Source organism: Rattus norvegicus, chromosome 10 (assembly GCF_036323735.1).
Source record: "Rattus norvegicus strain BN/NHsdMcwi chromosome 10, GRCr8, whole genome shotgun sequence".
NCBI classification, from domain to species: domain Eukaryota; kingdom Metazoa; phylum Chordata; class Mammalia; order Rodentia; family Muridae; genus Rattus; species Rattus norvegicus.
Window position 1 is genome coordinate 31,107,946 of NC_086028.1, and position 20,555 is coordinate 31,128,500.

Consider the following 20,555-nt stretch of genomic DNA (forward strand, 5'->3'; position numbering starts at 1 on the left):
TTGGCATCACTTGGCCTTGGCGTGGGTGTGCAGAGAGTCTAATGCACTTAAGACTGTGAGATTATCAGACCTTATGGGAAAGCAGCTGTGTTGCTGTCACTAACGTGTGCTATTGCTACATGACTGGTGTGTTACGGAGTGTCATATGTATCACTCATATTCATGTAATCCACATTAGGGTAATATCACTGCATGCAAACTTCATGGTGAGCCCACAGTGTATGACTTGAAAAGTTACATTTAGTTATTTTACTTCATAGAGGTTTGGAGTACATGCCATAGTGCAAGTGTGGAAGTCAGGTGCTGCTTCTCTCCTTCCACCATATGGGCTCTGGGGATTTGAACTCAGGACCTTGGACTTGGCAGTAAGTGCTTTTACCCAGCAAGCCGTCTCACCAGGCTGTTATGCAGCAATATTTGTAGTTTTCCCACTGATGGTAGTGAGACTTGCTCAAGTGCACATGGACGCTAAGTCCAGGTTTGGAGTTCTCCAGGTCCCTATGCTTTTCTGTTCCCCAACATTTGCTTCTGAGTCACCTGAAGCTTCAGGGCAGCGAATGGTGGGAAATGGTAAGAGTGCTCCAATGTTGGGACTTGCTGTGCTTGTCGTGTGGGACCCAGAGAGCTCTGAGCGCAGAGCGGGGAAGAAGGACTCCACAGTGGGAAAGCAGCTTGACAAAGAAAGACAAGTGGACCTCCAGCTTTGCGCCCTCCCACTTTGTGCTTCAGGAAAACAGTTTATTGGGTAAACAGAAAGGAGGCTTGGCAATTTTCTTGAAAAGGTAAGAACCAGGGAGAATCTGACAGAAACAAACTTCCCACAACTGTAAATTGGGAAATTACTTTCCCTGCTTAGTGGTTCCATCTTCTAACCCTGGGCTTAGTCAGCTCGCTGCGGACTCTGCAGCCTGAGCGGTAGATGGGAAAGAGGACGGGGGACATGACTTCTCTTCTCTATTCTGCCACTAACACTTGGGACTTAAGGCAATGTCTTCTCATGCTGTATTGGCTTCCCACATATGTACACTGAGGATGAAGAACTCAGAGCCTCCCCTCCCCTTTTCCTTTTAGTAAAATCAGAGTAGATGGCAAAGCTTTTCCCCTTAAATAGAGAGTCATGTGGACAGACAACAACCCTTCAAAGTCAGCCTCTTTTGGTGACCCTGAAGCCTTGCCCCTTGTGTTTCCATGTTGTCTTTACATTGCCTACTCCCATCCCCATCAGCGATTGGATACCTTATCCATGCTTGGATACTGGAAGCTCCTAGATTGACAAGCTGGGACTAGTGTGCTCTGCTGGGCATACACCATGGGGCACTGGCATTGTGGGATACTCTCAGATTTGGCTTTGGAAAAATGGTCAAGTGCCTTCCTGCATGGAAAGGCTTCTCTGTTCTCCAAGTCCACTTGTGAGGGCTCTGGGGACACCAGCATGCTATGAAGCTGGTCTGAATACTCCTGTCTGAGTGTTGATGGTCTGCGTCCCAAAGGAGAATTCCTACTTATTCTGGAGTGGCATGTGAGGTGAGGTCTGATGTGGGAGAAGAGTTATGTCAAAAGTTCAACCAGCTTCAGACATTTTGAGGAGGGCAACCCTGTGCCTGTATGTGACTCTCACCTCAGCCATTCATATCATAACCAGGACAAACTCAGGTTTCCGTCTTACAGAATACAAAGCCCCAAACAACCTTGGCTAAGAAACAAGAGGATGAAGAATTATTGCCTATAGCAGGTAAGGAGTGCACAGGAACCATTTCCAAAGCAGTGCCCACCCTGAGGAGAGGAAGTGTGGAGGCTTTGAGAGCATAAATATAGCTTAGATTAGATATATAGATATAGATGCCGATGCAGATTAGATAGAGATAGAGAGAGATAGAGAAAGAGAAAGAGATAGAGATAGAGAAAGAGATAGAGAGATAGAAAGATAGAGAAAGAGATAGAGAAAGAGAAAGAGATAGAGAAAGAGATAGAGATAGAGATAGAGATAGAAAGATAGAGAAAGAGATAGAGAGAGATAGAAAGATAGAGAAAGAGATAGAGAGAGATAGAGAAAGAGATAGAAAGATAGAGAGAGATAGAGATAGAGAAAGAGATAGAGAAAGAGATAGAGATAGAGATAGAAAGATAGAGAAAGAGATAGAGAGAGATAGAAAGATAGAGAAAGAGATAGAGAGAGATAGAGAAAGAGATAGAAAGATAGAGAGATAGAGAAAGAGATAGAGAGATAGAGAGAGATAGAGAAAGAGATAGAAAGATAGAGAAAGAGATAAAGAGAAAGAGAGAGAGAAAGAGATAGAGATAGAGAAAGAGAAAGAGATAGAAAGATAGAGAAAGAGATAGAAAGATAGAGAAAGAGATAGAGATAGAGAAAGAGAGGGAGATAGAGAAAGAGAAAGAGATAGAGAAAGAGAAAGAGATAGAGAAAGAGAAAGAGAAAGAGATAGAGAAAGAGAAAGAGATAGAGAAAGAGATAGAGATAGAGAAAGAGAGAGAGAGAGAAAGAGATAGAGATAGAGAAAGAGATAGAGACATATGAAAGTTCAAAGCACTTGTAGGTGTGCATACTCCTGAGCATGCTCAGTTTAAGAAGGAAAGATGGCAGACACATTTGAGGGTCAAGGAGTGCATGTTCCAAAGGTTAAAAGGATGGAGAAGAATACCCTGGGCATACTCAGTATGGACCACAAAAATAATGGACAGAAACACCCCTGAGCATAGTTTTCCTCCAAAAGTTTTAACAGAAAGGAAAGGGACCCTCTGGAGATGCATTTGGACAGCAGTGGCCTTCTAAAGGGGCTTCCCTCAACTAGTGGCTAACAAAAGCTATACGACCTTAGATGAATCACTTGGCCTTTCCAGGCTCTGTTTTGTCTGTATGACAAGGATGACGGTAGTGATTTAATAATAATTTTAATAATCGTAAAATTGTCTTCTATTGAATATTAGCAATGTGTAGATTCTTTGTGTGTTTCCCTTGCAGTAGCAACAGCCACCTATGAGGTTGGTGTCACATTATCAACCTAAAAACACGGGGAAACTGAGGCATAGAACAGTTAGGCAACAGGTGTACATTCCCAAAGCTGTAGCTATCAGATGGTAAGCCAAGATGGTTACTTGGCTCCATTTCATCTGCAACATCACAGAGATCTCTTATAATAAAACTGACTCAACGGCCAGCTTGGGATTCTTGCGAGATAATTAAGGACAACAAAAATCACATTCATACACTTGAGTAGCTGCTCTGCTGGTGGGTTCTCCTTCTTTCTCTCCATGCTAAAGGCACCCGAGGGCTCTAATGGGCCTGAAGGTAAAAACAGAGAGAGAGAGAGAGAGAGAGAGAGAGAGAGAGAGAGAGAGAGAGAGAGACTGTCTCATTTCTAGGGATGGGGAAGACAGGGTCTCATGTAGCTAAGGCTGATATTGAACTCACTTGCAGCGAAGAACTTCTAGTCCCCCACCCTTTGCCTCCTGAGTGCTGTCACGCTCAACTTATGTCACTGTTGTACAGGACCATGGTCCAAAGCTAAACCGTTGCCATCTTCAGGAGTTTGGTTGGGCTCGCTTGCCAAAGAGCAAAGACAGCGGGGGCTTGTTGACTATTGTTCCCTGATGGAAGGAGGGGGTGGGGAAGGCCAGGGAGCCCTCACCTGAATATCCAGCCAGCCCTCCTAACCAGCTGTAGGTAACACTTCCTTAATTATCTGTGGTATCTTACTCTCTTCGAAGCTGGAGGCTATAGGTGAGGGAAGGGTGAATGGAAGGGACTCCATTTATGAAGTCATGAGGACTCCTTATCTCTGCTTGCTACAGACCGTTCAGTGTGGTGCTTTTAAGGCCACCTGTTACTGTGAAGGTAAGCCTAGTAAACTCATTATTGGTGCCCTAGAGTGAACTTTGGTTGAACTGCTCCTTGCTTTGCCGTGGAGATCTTAAAAGAGGGTAGATATTTGTTCTCTCCAAGGGACAGAATTTTAGTAACATCAATTTTGCTGCAGGAGGCTTTAGTAGAAGCTAGAACTTTGTAGAGCTGCTAGACCACTGAGTTACATCCCCAGCCAAGTGTCTCTAACACATGCTTCCCATTCTGGGTTCCACGAACAAGAACAGAATCTTTCTGTGTCCAATGAAGTCTACCCTGTCTTAGGCCCAGTGCACACTAGTGTTTTGTATTAAAGTCACTGAACTGGCCTGCTATAAGAATCCTGGTTAATTTAGTCTAACTATATCCAATCCAATTGGTCATGAAATCCCATCCTGTCAGAACACATTTGAGAGGAAGTTGATTCCTGTTCCTTTTATGCATGTGAGGTCATCCCTACCCAGAAACTTTACATGGATTGCCCAAAGCCATCTAGCCTCCTGGTGGCACCTACTCTTGTAGACAAACCCCAGATTCTTCACTGAGCTGTAGGGTAGATGGTTAAAAGCTGGAGTCAGCAGCCTGCACTCACCGTTCTTCCTATCCAGCTTCTGCAGCCATGTACTCCGGAGCAGTTTCTTTAATGTCCTCGGGCTTCCGACGACTCATTAGACATATACAGATAATACTGCATACACCTAGTACGGCTCCTGTGGTGATTAAGCAACTGACAAAATGAAATATGTCGAATAGCACCAGGCACCAAGTAACAGGTTAATTGCCACCATGCCTCCTGGAGTTATGCATAAAATGTAGTTGACCTGCATGTCTATGGCACTGAAGTTGAGGCCTGTTGTTTGGTCTCAAGGCCCACTAGAGCCTTGCTAGAGGGAGGCCAGAGGCTGGAGGGCAGGTCTGGCGAGGCCTGTGCTGTGGCCAACGGTCTCAGATGGGCATACACTAATGCATCTTTCTGAACTGTCTTTCTTCTCCCTACTCCTCATCTATGCACAGAGGAATCTATGCTGAAGTTGTCAGTTTAGAAAACTAGACAGATTTGGGGGTGGGAGGTAAGGCAAGATTGTGCAATACGAGGGTATTTGCTTTTAAACCAGGGAGCCCTGTCATCAAATTCAGGTCTTACCTCTTCCTAATTGCCTGATTCTGACCCAGTCATGTAAGTCCTTTTTGTCTGTGTTTCTCTTTTGTTACATGAAGGTCATTGTAGCTTCTGAATGAAGGCAATTCTACTTCTGAAGCCTGCCGGGACATGCAAAGGAATATTAGCCATTAATTAGTTAGCATTCACTCAGTGCATTGTGGATCCTGGTTTAGCGAGCAGGGACAAATTCACGTCACAACAGGGAAGGTCATTGTTCTCAGGGATTGTACGTTCTAGAAGGGGTAGATATGTCACCAATAAGCAGAGAAATAAATAGAAAGCAAAGGAGAATGTAACAAGGGGGTATGAAGAAAGTAAGACGTGGCCAGGGAGAGACTGAATACTCAGATCTCTGGGAAAGCCTCCCCTGACAGGATGGTGCTTAAACTGCAGTCTGACTGCCTTTCCAGATGCACTCCTCTCCAAGCCTCTCCTCCTGCTATGTTCCAAGGAGAGAGGGACCCGGGGCTGATCCACAGTGGGAAGAACCCCAGGCTGACTGACTGCTGGGTAACTCTGCTATCACCACCACACCGGAAATTCAGGTTCCCTTGCCAAACCTGTTTGAGAAACTCTACAGGAATCCAGAGCGTGGGTTGAGGTTTCCCCAGGGCTAACCAAGTGAGACAGTGGCGTGTAAGCAACCCCTTTGAGGTCCAGGACATGACTCCTGCCATCACAGATGCCAGGACCCCGAGTTACCCCCCACAGGGGCAGAGGAGGCACAGAGCCTTCTGCCTTAGGGTTGGCCGCAGACCAAAGCTGTGGACCAATCAGAACACACACATTCCCCCCCCCCCCCAGTCCAGTTAAACTCAACTAGTGATAATTATCTACATTTTGCTCTTCAAAAAAAATGTAACTGTTGATTTGTTACCAACCCATTAGATCTTAGTGCTTCCGTGTCTGCTGCTTTCCACCCTCAGCCCATCTGTTCTATAGAGAGGTTGACCTTTAGTCGGACCCTGGTAGAGCCAGAGACACATGGTCTTCATTTGGGGGAAGGTCACACTGTTAGCGTCTAATGTGTGCATCACTCAAAGGGTGTGTGTGTGTGTGTGTGTGTGTGTGTGTGTGTGTGTGTTTTGAGTTACTGAAGAGCCTTGTCCAAGGTTCCAGAGCTGGTCACTGATGGTCCCAGGAGATAATTGCAGTTATGTGTGGCCACAGAGTTCCACCACTGAATACTAACTATCCTCATTCCTTAGCAGGAAACAAGAGCTAAGGCAGGAGAAAATGTGGGACAGAATCTCTAGGAGAAAATTGGTCCTCCTAGACAAGCCAGCCAGCTTGACCCAGGGATCCCTGTCTCCGCCTTCAGATAGCTGCTGTTACAGTAGGCCAGTAATCAGCCCTCATGTGTGTGTGTGTGTGTGTGGGGGGGTGTGCACACTCCTGCGCACGCACAAGAATCTGAACTCTGATCCACATGGTGGCTCAGCAAGTATTTTATCCACTGAGCCATCGCTCCAGCCTCTGGGTAGTGTCTTTATACATGTCATCAGTTAGTACAGTAGGATAAATTCTAGAATCGGAATTGCTGGGTTGAAAGCTTTGACTCTGTAAAAGAAAGTGGAGTCTTGCCAAAGGGCTTGTAGTTCAGCTGAATGTCAACATTCCCCTCCCCCTGTCCACATCTTAAGTGATGGAACCTGGTACCTCACACCCATGAAAAGACTTTGTGTGATTATGCTGAATATCTTTCAAATATATTTTATTATTTGATATTGTAATGTAATCAGTTCATATCCCCCTTCCCCTTTCCTCTCTGAACCCTCCCATGTCATCGCCTTGTCGTCCAGTCCTATTTGAAATTCATGGCCTTTTAGAAAATATTGCTGTTATATTTCTATGTGTATGTTACATTTATATTTGTGTGAGTTTACACATTCCTATATTTATAAATACAACCTTCTCAGGCTGTACGCTGTTACTTGCGTGTACATGGTTTTAGACCATTTGGTACCGGGTAGCCCACTGATGAGCTCTTGCATTCAGTAGGCTGTTTCTCCCATTCTCGGCATTTCTTAGCTCTGTGTGGTTCTTTTGCACTGAGACATTGCGAGCTTTCCCCTTCCCCGTTAGCGTGTCTTGTGATGTCATCCTTACTGAGGTCATATTTAAGCAGCCATGCTGGTGAGACTTGAGTATCTCCAGATGGACCGGTAGCCTGGGTTTCCCAGGTGGCCCTAATATAATCAAAAGGGTCTTTGAACGAAGGATTCAGAAGGGTTAGGGTCTGGGAACATCACGGAGTGTGGAAGCCTTCGTTGAAGTGATATGGCCACAGCCAAGCAGCCTCTACGAGCTTGCAGAAACCAGGTACAGATTTTGCCCTGATGTGCCCAGAGGAAATCAGGCTTCCTGACACCCTGACGTTAGCCCAGTGACTGGACCAGATGATGTTTATTTCTTTGCTCTCCGAAAGATAATAAATTTATGTTGCTACAAGAGACTCCATTTGAATTAACCCAATAAATCAGATGCAGGGAATTAATATAACGTTGTGTCTTCTATCATTTCCCTCTCCTCCGAGAATGGCTAGATGCTGTTTTTCCTAAGTCTTCAAGCACTCTAGTGATTCCTTTGGAGAACCTGAGGCTGACTGTGACTGTCTAAAGACGATGTCCCCTTACTATTTCTGAATGTTCACGGATGTCGGAAGTTTGCTAGGGGCCTCTTGAGGTAGGAGATTTCCTTCAGGATTTCTCACCACATCCCCTAGGGCATACACAGTCTGGTCTTGGAAAATCTTATGCTGTCTGGGCAAGAAATCCCCAGAGAGCATCAGTCTCATTTGGGGGATGAAGAAAATGGAGCCCAAGATAAGGAAGCTAGGAGTAGAGTCCCCTGTCTCCTAGTGCTCTGGGCAAGCTCTTCTGAAGATAGGAAGGGTGGAAAAACCCGCCCTGGGTGAAGTTGGGGTTTGGGAAATGCCTCGAGTCACAGGGGAATCCATTTTTCTTAATGACTCATCCCCAAGGGAATAAAGGCCTCGCTTGGGTTTGCCTTACCAGATAGGGTGAGGTGACATTTCTGGTAGACTGAGGCAGGTATGAGGGTTCAGGGAGCAAGGGAGAATCCTGGGCCAGTGATGAACCTGCCTAGCTTCTATTGTGTTTGGGTCCTTGTGTATAAAATGGAGCAATGGTATTGACATTTGTAGGGAGGGGAGGTCAGTGAGAATATTTGGGGGCTGGTAGCTGCATTCTGTCTTACCCAGTCAACCCTACCCTTGCAAACACCATTGAACTGACTTTACTTTCTCGAGCTCACCCAAAGTCTTGGCTCCCTGCCAGGGAGTGTTTTAAGACCTATACAACTGGCTCTCTTTGATTTCTCCTTTTCCTGTCCTTTGGAAACCCCACGAGGCAGAAATGCCTGGGTTTTATTCAGACTAATGAGGGTGGAGCTCACAGGCAGCCTGGGTTTTGTTCTGATAGCACTGGGTAGCATGTTTTCCCAGGGAAATCTCGTGGTCTGTCCTTTCCTCTGGAGGAAGCCTGGGGCAGCTAGACAGCAGAGCATCTGGGACCCAGTGGGAATCACACGGGAGGAAGCTTGGGGGGGGGATGGGATAAATCAAACCATATGGAAGTGGGGGCTGGCTGTGGGAGTTGGTGACTTGCCTCCTCCACGGATCAAGTAGGTGTCTTCATCTCTTTCCCACCACAGGCTCTATCCTGTTTAATGTGGCAGTGCCTGGGGGCAAAGGTAGCATATACCATATGTCTCTAAGTAATTAAAAGTTCCATGTAACTAATAAACTCATAAAATATGCTGTCACTGGGACTTGACACTTCATTACACTAAGTAGAAATAAAATCAGGATTTTAATATGACAAAGTAGGCAAACATCCAGTCTAATTAAACACAATAGTCCTTAGATATTTCCGAGTTGCTGGATTTAAAACATGTACCCTAAGTTCTTCTATGCACTCTGTGTTTTGTTCCCTGAATGCTAGCAACGGTAATGGTTTTAAGAAAGATTTATTCTATTACGTGTGTGTGCTTGTCTAAGTGTGAGTGTATGTATGTGCATTTTGGGTATGTGATATTGTGTATGTGAGTGCCTTTGGAGACCAGAAGCAGGTGTCAGATCCTCTGGAAGTGCAGTTATGGGAGGTTGTGAGCCATTTAGTATAGGTCCTGGGAACTGAACTTGGGTTCATTCAAAGAACAAGTGCTCTTAACTGCTGCTGAGCCGTCTCTCTGGCCCCTGTAATATTCTCTGCCCAGGTTTTCTGTTTGTTTTGTTTTGTTTTGTTTTTGACACCGGGTTTTCTGGCTGTCCTGGAATTCACTCTGTAGACCAGGCTGGCCACAAACCCAGAGATCCACCTGCTTCAGCTTCTGGAGTGCTTTGATTAAAGGCCTGTGCCACCACTGAATATTATCACTATTAGGATTTAAAAAATAGTCTATGGTTCACTTTGTGTCATAGCCCTAGGATGACTTCTAGAAAACTAACTTCAGTTTGAAGAAATTCTGTTCTGATACGGGACAGTTCCCAGTAAGAGTTTTAAAACAATGCTTAGCGTCACAAGTCAGCCATGCACATGACATGTGACATTTGATGGCAATGACAAGGCCATGTGTGACTATTGCTATAACAGGAACATTAAAAAAATATTTCTATCGCATTACACGAGAAGCACATGCAACTCTCTTAAGTATCTAAATTTATAGGCATTTCTTGATTTGTTCTTTTAAATGGTTGTTTCTGGAACATTATAAATGTATCCTGGACAGCGTGGCAGGCTCAACGGTTTTTCTCACCACTTTCACTCATGCAAGCTTTGGTTTACATATGCTAGGGCTAGTCTGTACAGCAGCACGAGCTGAAGGTGGATTCCTATTTTGTTGCAATGTGGATTATCCGCACATGTACACCTTTTCTGTAAATTTCACACTTGTTTTCTAAAACGTATGTATAAAAAGCGTTTAAATCCCTTCAAAGTAAATGTGAGTGGAGATGCCCTTGGATTTTGTAGTATCAATAGTAAGGAAATGTGTGTGCTAAGTAAGCAGTACCCAACATTTTACTTTCTTTGAAGACCACGCTTTTCTATATAGTTGAGGGTGTTCTGCCGTTTTCCTGAATCCTTCTAGTGCATTTTCTAGCTTGGCTAAATTTAATCCCATTGCTGTCTTGTCAGCAACTTCATTTAGCATCTGAAAGTTGTCAGAAAGCAAAATTTGATGTTTGGTTAAATGTTTGATGTTTGAGTAGATCCACGAAATACTTAGTCTTTTGGCTCTTGTTCCGAAAGATCCCAAAAAAGATAGAGTTGCAATAATTGACCGTGTCTCTTATTAAATTCCAGATGTGTGCTGTCTGTGGGCAGAAGTATTCCTGGGTTTCAGGTTGAAGTCAGTGCCACGGTTACAGGTCTGATAACATTATCCAGATAATGTTCACAGGTGAAGGCTGTTTCCTTCAAACTCTTAGTTTCTTTCTGTTTTTGTTCTTTGTTGGTTTTGTTTGTTCCTTCATTTTTGTTTGTTTTGTTTTTCTATTTGTTTTGTTTTGTTTTCTGAGACGGGGGTTTCTCTCACTCACTTAGTCTACCCCGAGCAGGGTGCAGGAGACCACCCCAGTCTCTATAGAGACATAAGCCTTTTAGTAACTCTCAGCAGCTCAAGGGTCTTCCCCTCCCTTACCAGGTTTGGCAACTCTTCCTTGATTGGTTGCATTTTTCACCTTATTTGCATACGCACACTTAGCCATTCAGGGCCCAGCTGGCACCCCATGCATTCTGGCATCTGAGGCTGCAAGAATTTCTTCAAGATGTGTTTGGGGGAATTTGTACTGCTGTTCAGTGTTGCCTTTTCTTTTTTTCAGCTGAGCACACTTAACATCTGTTGGGAGTTTTTAAAGCATTGCCTAATTCCCATATTTCCTTCTTCATTTTCTCAGTGGGTTTAAAAGTGGGATATTGTAATCCTTTCCCAATACCACATTGTGATCCGTCTCTCCTTCAGGCCCTTTAATATTTGTTGTCTATACTTACAGGCTGCTAAGTTGGATGAGCATATATTTACATTTGGTGCATTCTCCGGATTAGCTGGCTCCTTTGTTGTACCGTCAATAGGCATGCATGCCTTTGAACAGTGTGCGAGCATTCTGTCGTATAAAGCTACCTGGATCTTCTTGTTTCCCATTTGCGTGGCACGTTTCTTCAGCGCTTTCTGTCTATACTTCTTTAAGAGCAACGTAGGTCTCTTGTATGCATACATCATACATCTTTGTGCCTTTAAAAATCCATTTATTTGGGCTGGGCATGGTGGTGCATGCCTACCCTTAATATCAACTCTACAGAGACAGCCAGATCTCTGCAAGTTCAAGGTCAGCTAGGAAAACACAGTGGGATGCTGTCTCAAAACAAAAACAGAACAAGAGTCTCTTCATAGTGTTTTTACTGAGGAATTCAATCCATGTTTGCTTAAGACAAATTATTGTTAGGTAAATATTTCCTACTAAATCTTTGTCAACTGTTTTCTGGTTCCTTTGCAAATCTTTTTGATTTCACTGCCTTTTGTGGTTAGATGCATTTTGTAGCTTTGAATTCTTTTGACTTTTCTTCCGTTTCTGATATGGATTTTTGCTTTGTGGTTACCATTTTGTGAGAATCATTTGAAGCTGTTAACAGCCTGATATTGACTGCCCACATCTGGAGATCCTAGCCTCACTCCCACATTGGAGGGTTTGATATCAGAATTCCTATCGCTCTGTAATATACATCCCTTGAAAACTTGAGCTGAGTCATTATCATTTCTTCTCCTCTTTTAAATTTTAGGCTATGGCTGAAGTTACTTTCTATACCCATTATACCCCATAATATTCTGAACATGACTCTGGATGATTCGTGTCATTGTTTTGTGCTTTTGTGGACTTTATGAGTTAACAGGCTTTTGTTAGGGCTTAAAGTCTTCCTTTCCAAAAGCCTGCAGTGGTAATAAACTCCCTGGCTCTGAATTGCTTTGAAGCATTTGTATTCTCTCTCATTTTAGAGAGACAGTTTTGATTGATAAAACATTTGTGGCCAGCAAGATTGTATTTTTGCTTCAGCACATTGAAGATATTATCTCTCTGTCTCTGGCCTGCAGAGTTTCTGATGGAAAATCTGTTCACCATTAAAGTGTTGACTTTTTGTGTGATGTTTTCTTATCTCTTTTTGTTCACAGATTTTTTTCCCTTTGACTTTGATCTCCCCCACCCGTGTGTGTGTGTGTGTGTGCACGCGCGTGCGCATGCGTGCGTGCGCATGCGTCTGTCTGTCTGTCACACGCAAGACCAGACACCAATATCAAGCATCTTCCTTAGTCATGTTTCACTTGTTAGTTTTTTCCTATTTAGTTTGAGACAGGGTCTCTCTCTCTGTATAGCCCCGGCTATTCTAGAACTCACTATATAGACCAGGCTGGTCTTGATCTCAAACATTTACCTTCTTCTACCTCCCAAGTGCTGGGATTAATGGTGTGTGCTATTATGTCTGGCCATGTTAGCTCTTGAAACAGGTCTCAGTGAGCCTGGAGCTTTTCAATTTGGTCAGATTAGCCAGTTCTCAGCTCTAGAGGTCCTTTAGACCCCATCTCCCCGCAGGGATTATAAATACATGCTGCCTTGCTTAGCTTACATGAGTGCTTTTCACCTGATCAAAAATCCTCACGCTTGTGAGGCAAGCATTTACTGAGGAAGTCACCTCCTCACCTCTTCGCTTTGATTTTTAATACTTAGAATATTCTAGGTTATGGTGAACTAATTTTTGGGTTTGGATCATTATGCTTCTTGTGTCTATGTTGGTGTCTTTCTTCAAATTAGGAAAGTTTGGGTCCTTCCTTTCTTTAATGTCCTAATGTTTGCTGAACATTCTCATTCATTCTCTCCCTCCCTCTCTCTCTCTCTCTCTCTGTCTCCAGCCCCTTTCTATTTTTTCATATATTTCCCCATTTCCCTTAAAACATTTGTTTTAAGGTTTTCTTTGTATACTCCTGTAGTTCCTTCAACTCCTTTAAGAGAATTTTTGGAATTCTTTATATTGACCTCTTTCTTTGGGTCAACTGTGGGAGCTTTATCAGTTTCTTTTGTGGGTGGCGTTGACTTCCTGAGAGTCTGTAGCCTTGCATCCTTCACCGGTACCTGCAAGCCTGAGAAAACAGCCCTCTCTTAAGTATCTCTTCGGAAATTACTATGATGGAGACAAGCTAGTTCAAATGTATGGCAATATCAGACATCAGTTCATGCAAAAATGACAAATTTTGGAGGTCATTGAAAGAATGATTTTGTGTTTGGTAGCCAGGCCCCTCAAAGGACACTGCTGGGATGTGGTCTAGAACAATAGCTGGAAGGGGGCTTAGATAGAAAATCGAGGTCTTGGGAGCCTGAAGGTTGATTCATACCACAGCAGCAAGGTGATTGCCGATGGCTCGAGCGTGCAGCTGATATAGATGGTCACTAGGAAATCTGGGTTCCCTCCTGATACCAGACTCTGATCAATCTTACTGCTCTAGACCCACTGAAAGCCCGGTGACCAAATTTTCAAATCTAGTTTGGGGGATCTGGTCTGAGGATTAGCCTAGGCTTTGGAACTCTTGAAATTCCAGCTTTGCTGCTTTGTATCTGTGTGGAAATAGTCTCTCACACTTCTATAAAGATGTGTGTAAAGTGTGTGCTACACGGTGATGGCAGATGCTTAAAAAGAATGGTTAGATGTAGCATGGTCCCTATCTATATCCATTAGGCATCCTCGAATATTATTTTCCAATCTTTCCTCTCAAAGCTACTTCTGTGTGTATGTGGGCATCGTCTGGGGTCACACTCATGTGTAAAAGCTTATGCATATGCAGGCTGGAAGTTGATGGCAGGAATACCAGAGGGCTCTTCAGCCTTTTTTATTGAGAGACAGTCTCTCAACCAAATCCAGAGCTCAGTGCATGGCAGGCTCACTGGCTGCTTTGCTCTGAGGTCCTCTGTTCCACTTCGGAGGCTGGGATTACAGATGATGAGCTGTCTGCACCTGGCATTGTGTACGTTTCTGCGGATCCGAACTTTAGTCCTCACGCTTGGCTCAACGAAGGTTTTAACCACTGAGCATCCTCCTAAACCCCAAGTCAGTTTTATTTTATTGTTTGTCTGTCTGTCTGTCTGTCTATCTATCTATCTATCTATCTATCTATCTATCTATCTATCTATCTATCTATCTATCTATCTTACTTTTGGTTTTTTTTTTTTTTTTTTTTTTTGGTTCTTTTTTTCGGAGCTGGGGACCGAACCCAGGGCCTTGTGCTTCCTAGGCAAGGGCTCTACCACTGAGCTAAATCCCCAACCCCCTTACTTTTGGTTTTTTGAGACAGGGTCTCAGGTCTAGGTAGCCTTGGTTGTCCTGGAACTACATCTGTAGATCAGGTTGGCCTCGAACTCACAAATCCACCCGCCTCTGCCTACAGAGTGCTAGAATTAAAGCTGTGCTTCACTACTACCCAGCTACTTTTTTTTTAATGGTATAATTCATTTGGGTGGAAAACAAAATAATTTATTAATTTAGGGTGCATATATGTGGCACATTGTAATTTTCTTCCATTTTATTTCATTTTGTGTAGGCATTAATTAGTTTTAATGTGGCCTCCATAGCTCAATGAAGGCTGGAATGTGGCCAAGAAGTCAGGACAAAGATGCTGGTTTGACTGGTTTGGAAGCAGTTTTAATGGAGATGAAAATGTTTTATCAACTCAACACAGGTACCCCCAAAATACAAATCAAAATATCATCTTCAGCTGCATAGCAAATATGATTTAAGAATTTAACATCATTATTCGATCACAAGCGTAAATATAAGTTCACCATAAATAATGTAAATTCATTGTACAAAAAATCCCCAACAACTCTTAATACAAATATGGTACACATTTGACAGTCTCTGAAACAGAATTCTTTTTAAAACATTTTAAAATCTAAGCTTTTTTCTTGATTTTTAAATACATTAAAAAAAATCAAAGAGGGGTGTGGGGTGGGAAACAAGGATCACTAGAGAGGAAAGAGCATTAAAGTTGTTCAGTGTCTGCAGACAAGTGCTGCAGAAATGGAATCTCTGTCCTCAAAGTGAGGACCTTGGTTTATTGGGATCAAATCTCTTGAGACTGTGACTCTTCCCAGAGGGTCAACTGTTGGGGTCAGGAGTACAGGGGAGGAGGGATGAGCTGCCAGGAAGGCGGCCTTATGAAGTAAACAGCCCACATTTCTACAGAGCAGCGAGGGAGGATTAGGAGAGAAGTCTGTTAATCACACACTATCCCCAGCCGGAGCTGAAGAGCTGGAAGGTGGGATCTGCTTCTGGGATACATCTCTGGTCATTGAAAAATAATCAGACTAAGAATTAACAGTGCCAGACGGGAGGACTGGACAGTTTCCCTTGCAAGCCACGCCCCCTACAAATGACTCCCATTCGTGCTCAGAGAGACTACAGAGCAATCCAAGCTACAGCAAAGGCTCTGAGTCTGTGGTATGCAGTAACGTTTAACTGGGAAAAGGCTGATCTTCTGGCCCTGTTCCCAGAGATTGAGAGTTAGTGTCCAGAAATGAACACTCTAGTGTACCATCCTCAAGGGTTCTAATTTACATGACTTCCCTGGGGTACGTGGCCGTGTCTGTCAAAGTGCTGGTTACACACACCTCTCCAGCTCTGTGTGGTTAAAACACGGTGACGGATAACAGTCACCTTACTGGGGGAGGGAGTGGTTACTCCTGTCTGCTCTCCTCCTCCCCAGGCTGGCAGAGGAGCATCTCTCATTCTTTCCTATGTTTTGGGGGCTCAGGGCTATGTCCTCTCTCTGTGGGTCAGATGACTAGCTCTGTGTGGAGACATGGGCAGTCTCCTTAAAGATCTGCTGTACGTGGAGACTGTGCAGGGGTGTTTTAGTTAGTCTAGAACACGGACGTTAATACACCCCTGTGAAAGAAGCTCTACCCCAGCACGGGGCTTGAGCAAAAGGAAGAGACCAGGAAGTTGAGAGCAAAAGAATAAAACGTTCCAAGAATCTTTTAGTAGCCAACATGATGAACATTCCAGTCTGCTTAAAGAAGACTTCTTTTTGGGTGGAGGGGTCTTGAGATCGAAAGCTTGTTGATAAAGATTTCTTTCCTCCCTGCTACCCTGTCTCCATTTGAAGTAACCCCTTTAGATTTTCTTTCTTGGGGGATTTTCCTAGATCAGGTTCTGTGTTAAGCAGTCACCGATTGGTCACTCGCTAATGTGATGTGCAGCGCTATGACTGACCGTGTGCACTCCCATGTGGCCAAGGGCTAAGACTCTGTATGAGGAGCAGGGGTGCCTTACCTTCCCACACCATTGACAAGGCCTAACATTTTTCCTTTGGGAGAAATCTGGAGTTGTGCCCTTTGCTGACGGATATATCTTTTCCTCACAGCAGGCCCTGGCATCTTCTCCCCTACTTCCACTCAGTGTGGTTTCACAAATCTTATTTTCTTCTCTCTGGGGCTGTCCTGCCAGGACGGTCTAGGGTGGGTGGTAGGGGGGCTGTAAAAGATCCCTTTTCAGCATCATTTGTTGTCTTGACAGTTAGCAACCTCTTCCTGGCTCTCCAGGGATCTAACTTTGGTAGTGGAGTCCCTAATATCAAGAGCAGGAAGTGAAGTGACCAGGACACTGGAGGGAGAAGCCACAGAAGATGGGTGAGTAAGCTCGGGCATACAATTGGGCCAGGCTGATATCTCTGTTATGGCTCCACTCTCCTCTCCTATGTCTCTAAGACTGTGGTGCTGGATCAAATACAGACACTGGGTAGGAAGTTACAATTTTGGGAGGTGGTCTTGGGAAGTAATCACAGATGGGGTGGGCAGCTGCAGGGTGGAAACAGTACTTCTTAAACACAGTTAAGGTGGAAAAAAAAAGAAAGAAGAAAGCACACACTGCCCTGTGTTTTTGTTGTTTTTTTCATTTACACTATGGAGAAACCCACCATGGAGATATCATGGGAGAGCATGCGGGAGCCCAGCCCTTGGGAGTGGTATAGATGTGTTGGGGAGGTTTTTCTTTTCCTTCCAGGCCTGTCCCCCACACTGTCAGCTGGACCTGCTGCAGGCTGACCACTGTGTTCCCTCTCCTGCTTCTCCTCCTCCTCCTCCTCTGGGTTGAAGGTCTGCAGGATTTCCTACCTAGCAGGTGGTGGCCAGGGACTGGTGGATTGGGGGCTGGAAGCAGCGTACGTGCTCTACCGTGGAGCTGTCTGTCTCTACGGACTTCATGTACTTGTTCAGAATGGCAAAAACCTCATTGTTCAAGATCTGGTACTTCCTGATGCGGTCAGCCATCTTCTTCAGGGGCTGTAGAAGGATGAGGGTGCTTAGGTTAGGATCAGGGTAAAGTGGGAGGCGGAGAGGGGGCTGGAAACCAGGTGTCTGACATCCCAATAGTCATATTTCTCTTTCCTTTAAAGATCTTCTCTACGGTTCCCAAACAGAATGCCCAAGGTTGCTGATAACCTTTGCAAGTCTCAAGGCTTCCGACAAAGCTCCCGTAATCAGAGCACTGCAGGACTGTCACGAAGGCCAATGGGATAGAACTGTGAGGCTAGAGACAAACTGTGTGTAATCAAACAACTCTGGACAGGACGGCAAGACCACCTGAAGTCTGTGTGAGTGTCAGGGGCAACCTCGGCAAGCACTGGGAACACTGGATCCCTACTTGCAGGTGAATGTCAGACCTTATTCGATATACTGCATCCAAGTGGGAGTTGGGAGTGAATAAAAGACTTCAATGTGACTCAAACTATGAAGTTCTTAGAAGAAAGCACAGGAGTAAATCACCGGGATATGTCAGGTTTGGCAGCAATTTTTCTTTTTGGCTATGACACCGAAGTCTCTAGCAGCCAATGCAGAGGGAAGACTTGGGTGCATTAAAGGATATCATGAGCGGAATGAAAGGATGTATTTATAAAACAGGCAAGAAGCTGTTATTCTGAATATATAAATGCTATAATCCAAGCCCAGTGAAGTGGCTCAATGGGTGCCAAGCCGGAGGCTCTCAGGGGGATCCCCAGGCCCCACATGTTGGGACGAGAGAATTGACTTCATTAACTTGGCCTCAGACCCCCCCCCCCCCCAAAACGTGTGCTGCAGCAGGCTTCTCCAAACACACACACACACACACACACACACACACACACACACACACACACACACACATACGCACGCATGCTCACAAAGGAAGTAAACGTGAGAAAAACTTAACCAGCAATTAAAATCTGGAGAAAGGACTCAAAAGGCATTTCTCTACCGAAGACACACAATGACCCAATGATCTATGGGTTCTTGGGTGTTAGTGGTGGGAATATAAAATGGTGCACACATCAGGAAAGACAGTCTGGCCATTCCTCGAAAATTAAAGGGAATTACCAGATGGTCCAGCACTTAGACTTCTGAGTATATACCTCAAAGAACCTGAAGGAGAGACTCAGTAAGAGGCCTAAGTTCATAGTTCTACTCCTAGTTGCTAAGGTGAATGCAATGCAAAGGCCCATCAGTGGACTGTGTCCGCATACGACGAAGTACTAGTTAATTATAGAAGAAGGAGACTCCGACACAGTGTGACACGGATGAGCCTCTTTCTGAAATAAGCCAATCACAAGAGGACAGAGACTGTGTTATTCGCATTATATAAGGCACACAGAGTCATCATATCCACAGAGGCAGAAAGAAAAATGGCAGCTGTCAGGAACCGGGGAGTCATTTAAATGGACACAAAACTTCCGCAGGAAAAAAAATGAAATAGCTCAAGGCCTGAGGATGATGTCATATGATACTGAGAGGGTATTTAAAGTAACACTGAACTGGATACTGGGAGACAGCTACTTACAATGACCACAACTCTTAAAACTCCCTTTTTTGTAAGGATGCTTGACCACACAGATCAACCTTCTTAGTGCCGTGACCCTTTAATACAGTTCCCAGGTTGTGACCCCCAGCCATAGAACTATTTTGTTCCTACTTCATAACTGTAATTTTGCTACTGTTATGAATTGTAATGTAAGTAGCCGCTGTTCAGGATATCTGATATGCGACCCTTGCGAAAGGGTCATTCAATACCCCTGCCCCATTGGGGTCAAGACCCACAGGTTGAGGACCAGTATGTTAGCCACCCACTTATGTGGCAGCTGCTCCCTGTGTCTGGAATCTACCTGGCCACTAGCCCTATGTACTGCCTGCCATTCAACCTAAGTCCCAACACTATGAAGACCTCTGCCCTTGTCCCTTCTCCTGTCATTCAGTTTAAAGGCTCTGTTTTCCCACAGCACCCAACAGCCACGGCTATAGTGTCTGGTCCCCGTGCCTGCCATGGCTGTAATGTCTGGTGTGCTGTGGCAATGGTGGCCAGCACCAACAGGGTCTGCTTGGGACAGGGAAGGGACATTTGAAGTCAGGAGTCCAGGCTTGTTACCCAATCTATCATAGCATGTTATGTATGGGCAGGCCTTTTCCAAGAATGTTTCCAACTTGTGAGTGTCTGTGCATAGTGATCGCTCTCCCTCCATAAGCAGTTTATGCTACTCCTTCCTGAAGATAGCCTGTTGCCAGCCCTCACTTTGCAGGCCAGCCATATCTACTTACCACATTCTTAATGATCTCATCCTTCCCGTCCTGCCTCTGCACCTTCAGCAGATGATAACAGAAATCAAACAGGTCAAAGCGCCGTTGCTGGCCCAGCAAGACAACGATAGAGCAGCCAGCCCAGTTCAAGCCATCACCGAAGCACTGCCTAGGGTGGGCAAGGAAACAGTGAGAAGCTGAGGGGAGACATCCTCGCCAAAGCCAGCTTCCCCAAGGAGACGCAGTCAACTTGGAGGAAAAGAGGAACACACAAAGAAAAACCCAACCAGACTCCCTCTCTCTGTCTCTCCTCCTGCCCCACTATGTGTGTGCGCGTGCCCACACATACACATGGAGGCCAGAGGTTGAGGTTGGGGGTCACCCTCAATTGCTTTTTACCTTGTGTTCTCAGTCTCTGTCCCTAAATCTGGCTCTCCAATGCAGTGAGACTGTTAGTGACTCTGGCCAACGAGCTTCCATGCATCCTCCAGTCTCAGCTTTCTTAGTGTCAGGATTACGGGTGCACAATGCCTCACTTGGCCTTTTGGAAATGTGTATTTTTAATGGTGTGTCAGTATGGATGTGCACACACGAATGCAGGCGCCCACAGGAGGCAGAGGCCGGTGGCAATGGGCCCTCCTAGAGCTGGACTAGCAGGCAATTGTGAGCCATTGATGGTGCTGGGATCTGAACTCTTGTCCTCTAACAGCAGTATGGAACTCTTAGCCATTGGGCCATCTCTCCAGCTCTTCCCCTGGCTTTTAGACATGGCTTCTGGGGCTAGAACTCAGGTCCTTAAGGCTTGCAATTAGTCATCTCCTCAATGCTAATTGACTTTGAGACTCACATAGCTTGTCATGGGAGGCCAGTTAGAGGAGGCTGTGTTGGCTCCTACAGGCCACAATGCCCAAGAGACTTGTGGATGACTA

The 20,555-nt window shown here is 44.9% G+C and overlaps 1 protein-coding gene across 1 annotated transcript in view; it reads right to left on the reverse strand.

The window, feature by feature from the left end:
* Positions 1 to 14,707: 14,707 nt before the first annotated feature.
* Positions 14,708 to 20,555, reverse strand: part of Cyfip2 (cytoplasmic FMR1 interacting protein 2) — a 119,788-nt gene continuing 113,940 nt past the window's right edge. The window contains 2 exon segments of the mRNA NM_001106996.1: positions 14,708 to 17,364; positions 19,648 to 19,795. Coding sequence (NP_001100466.1) covers positions 17,197 to 17,364; positions 19,648 to 19,795 — 316 coding nt within the window. The 3' untranslated portion in view covers positions 14,708 to 17,196.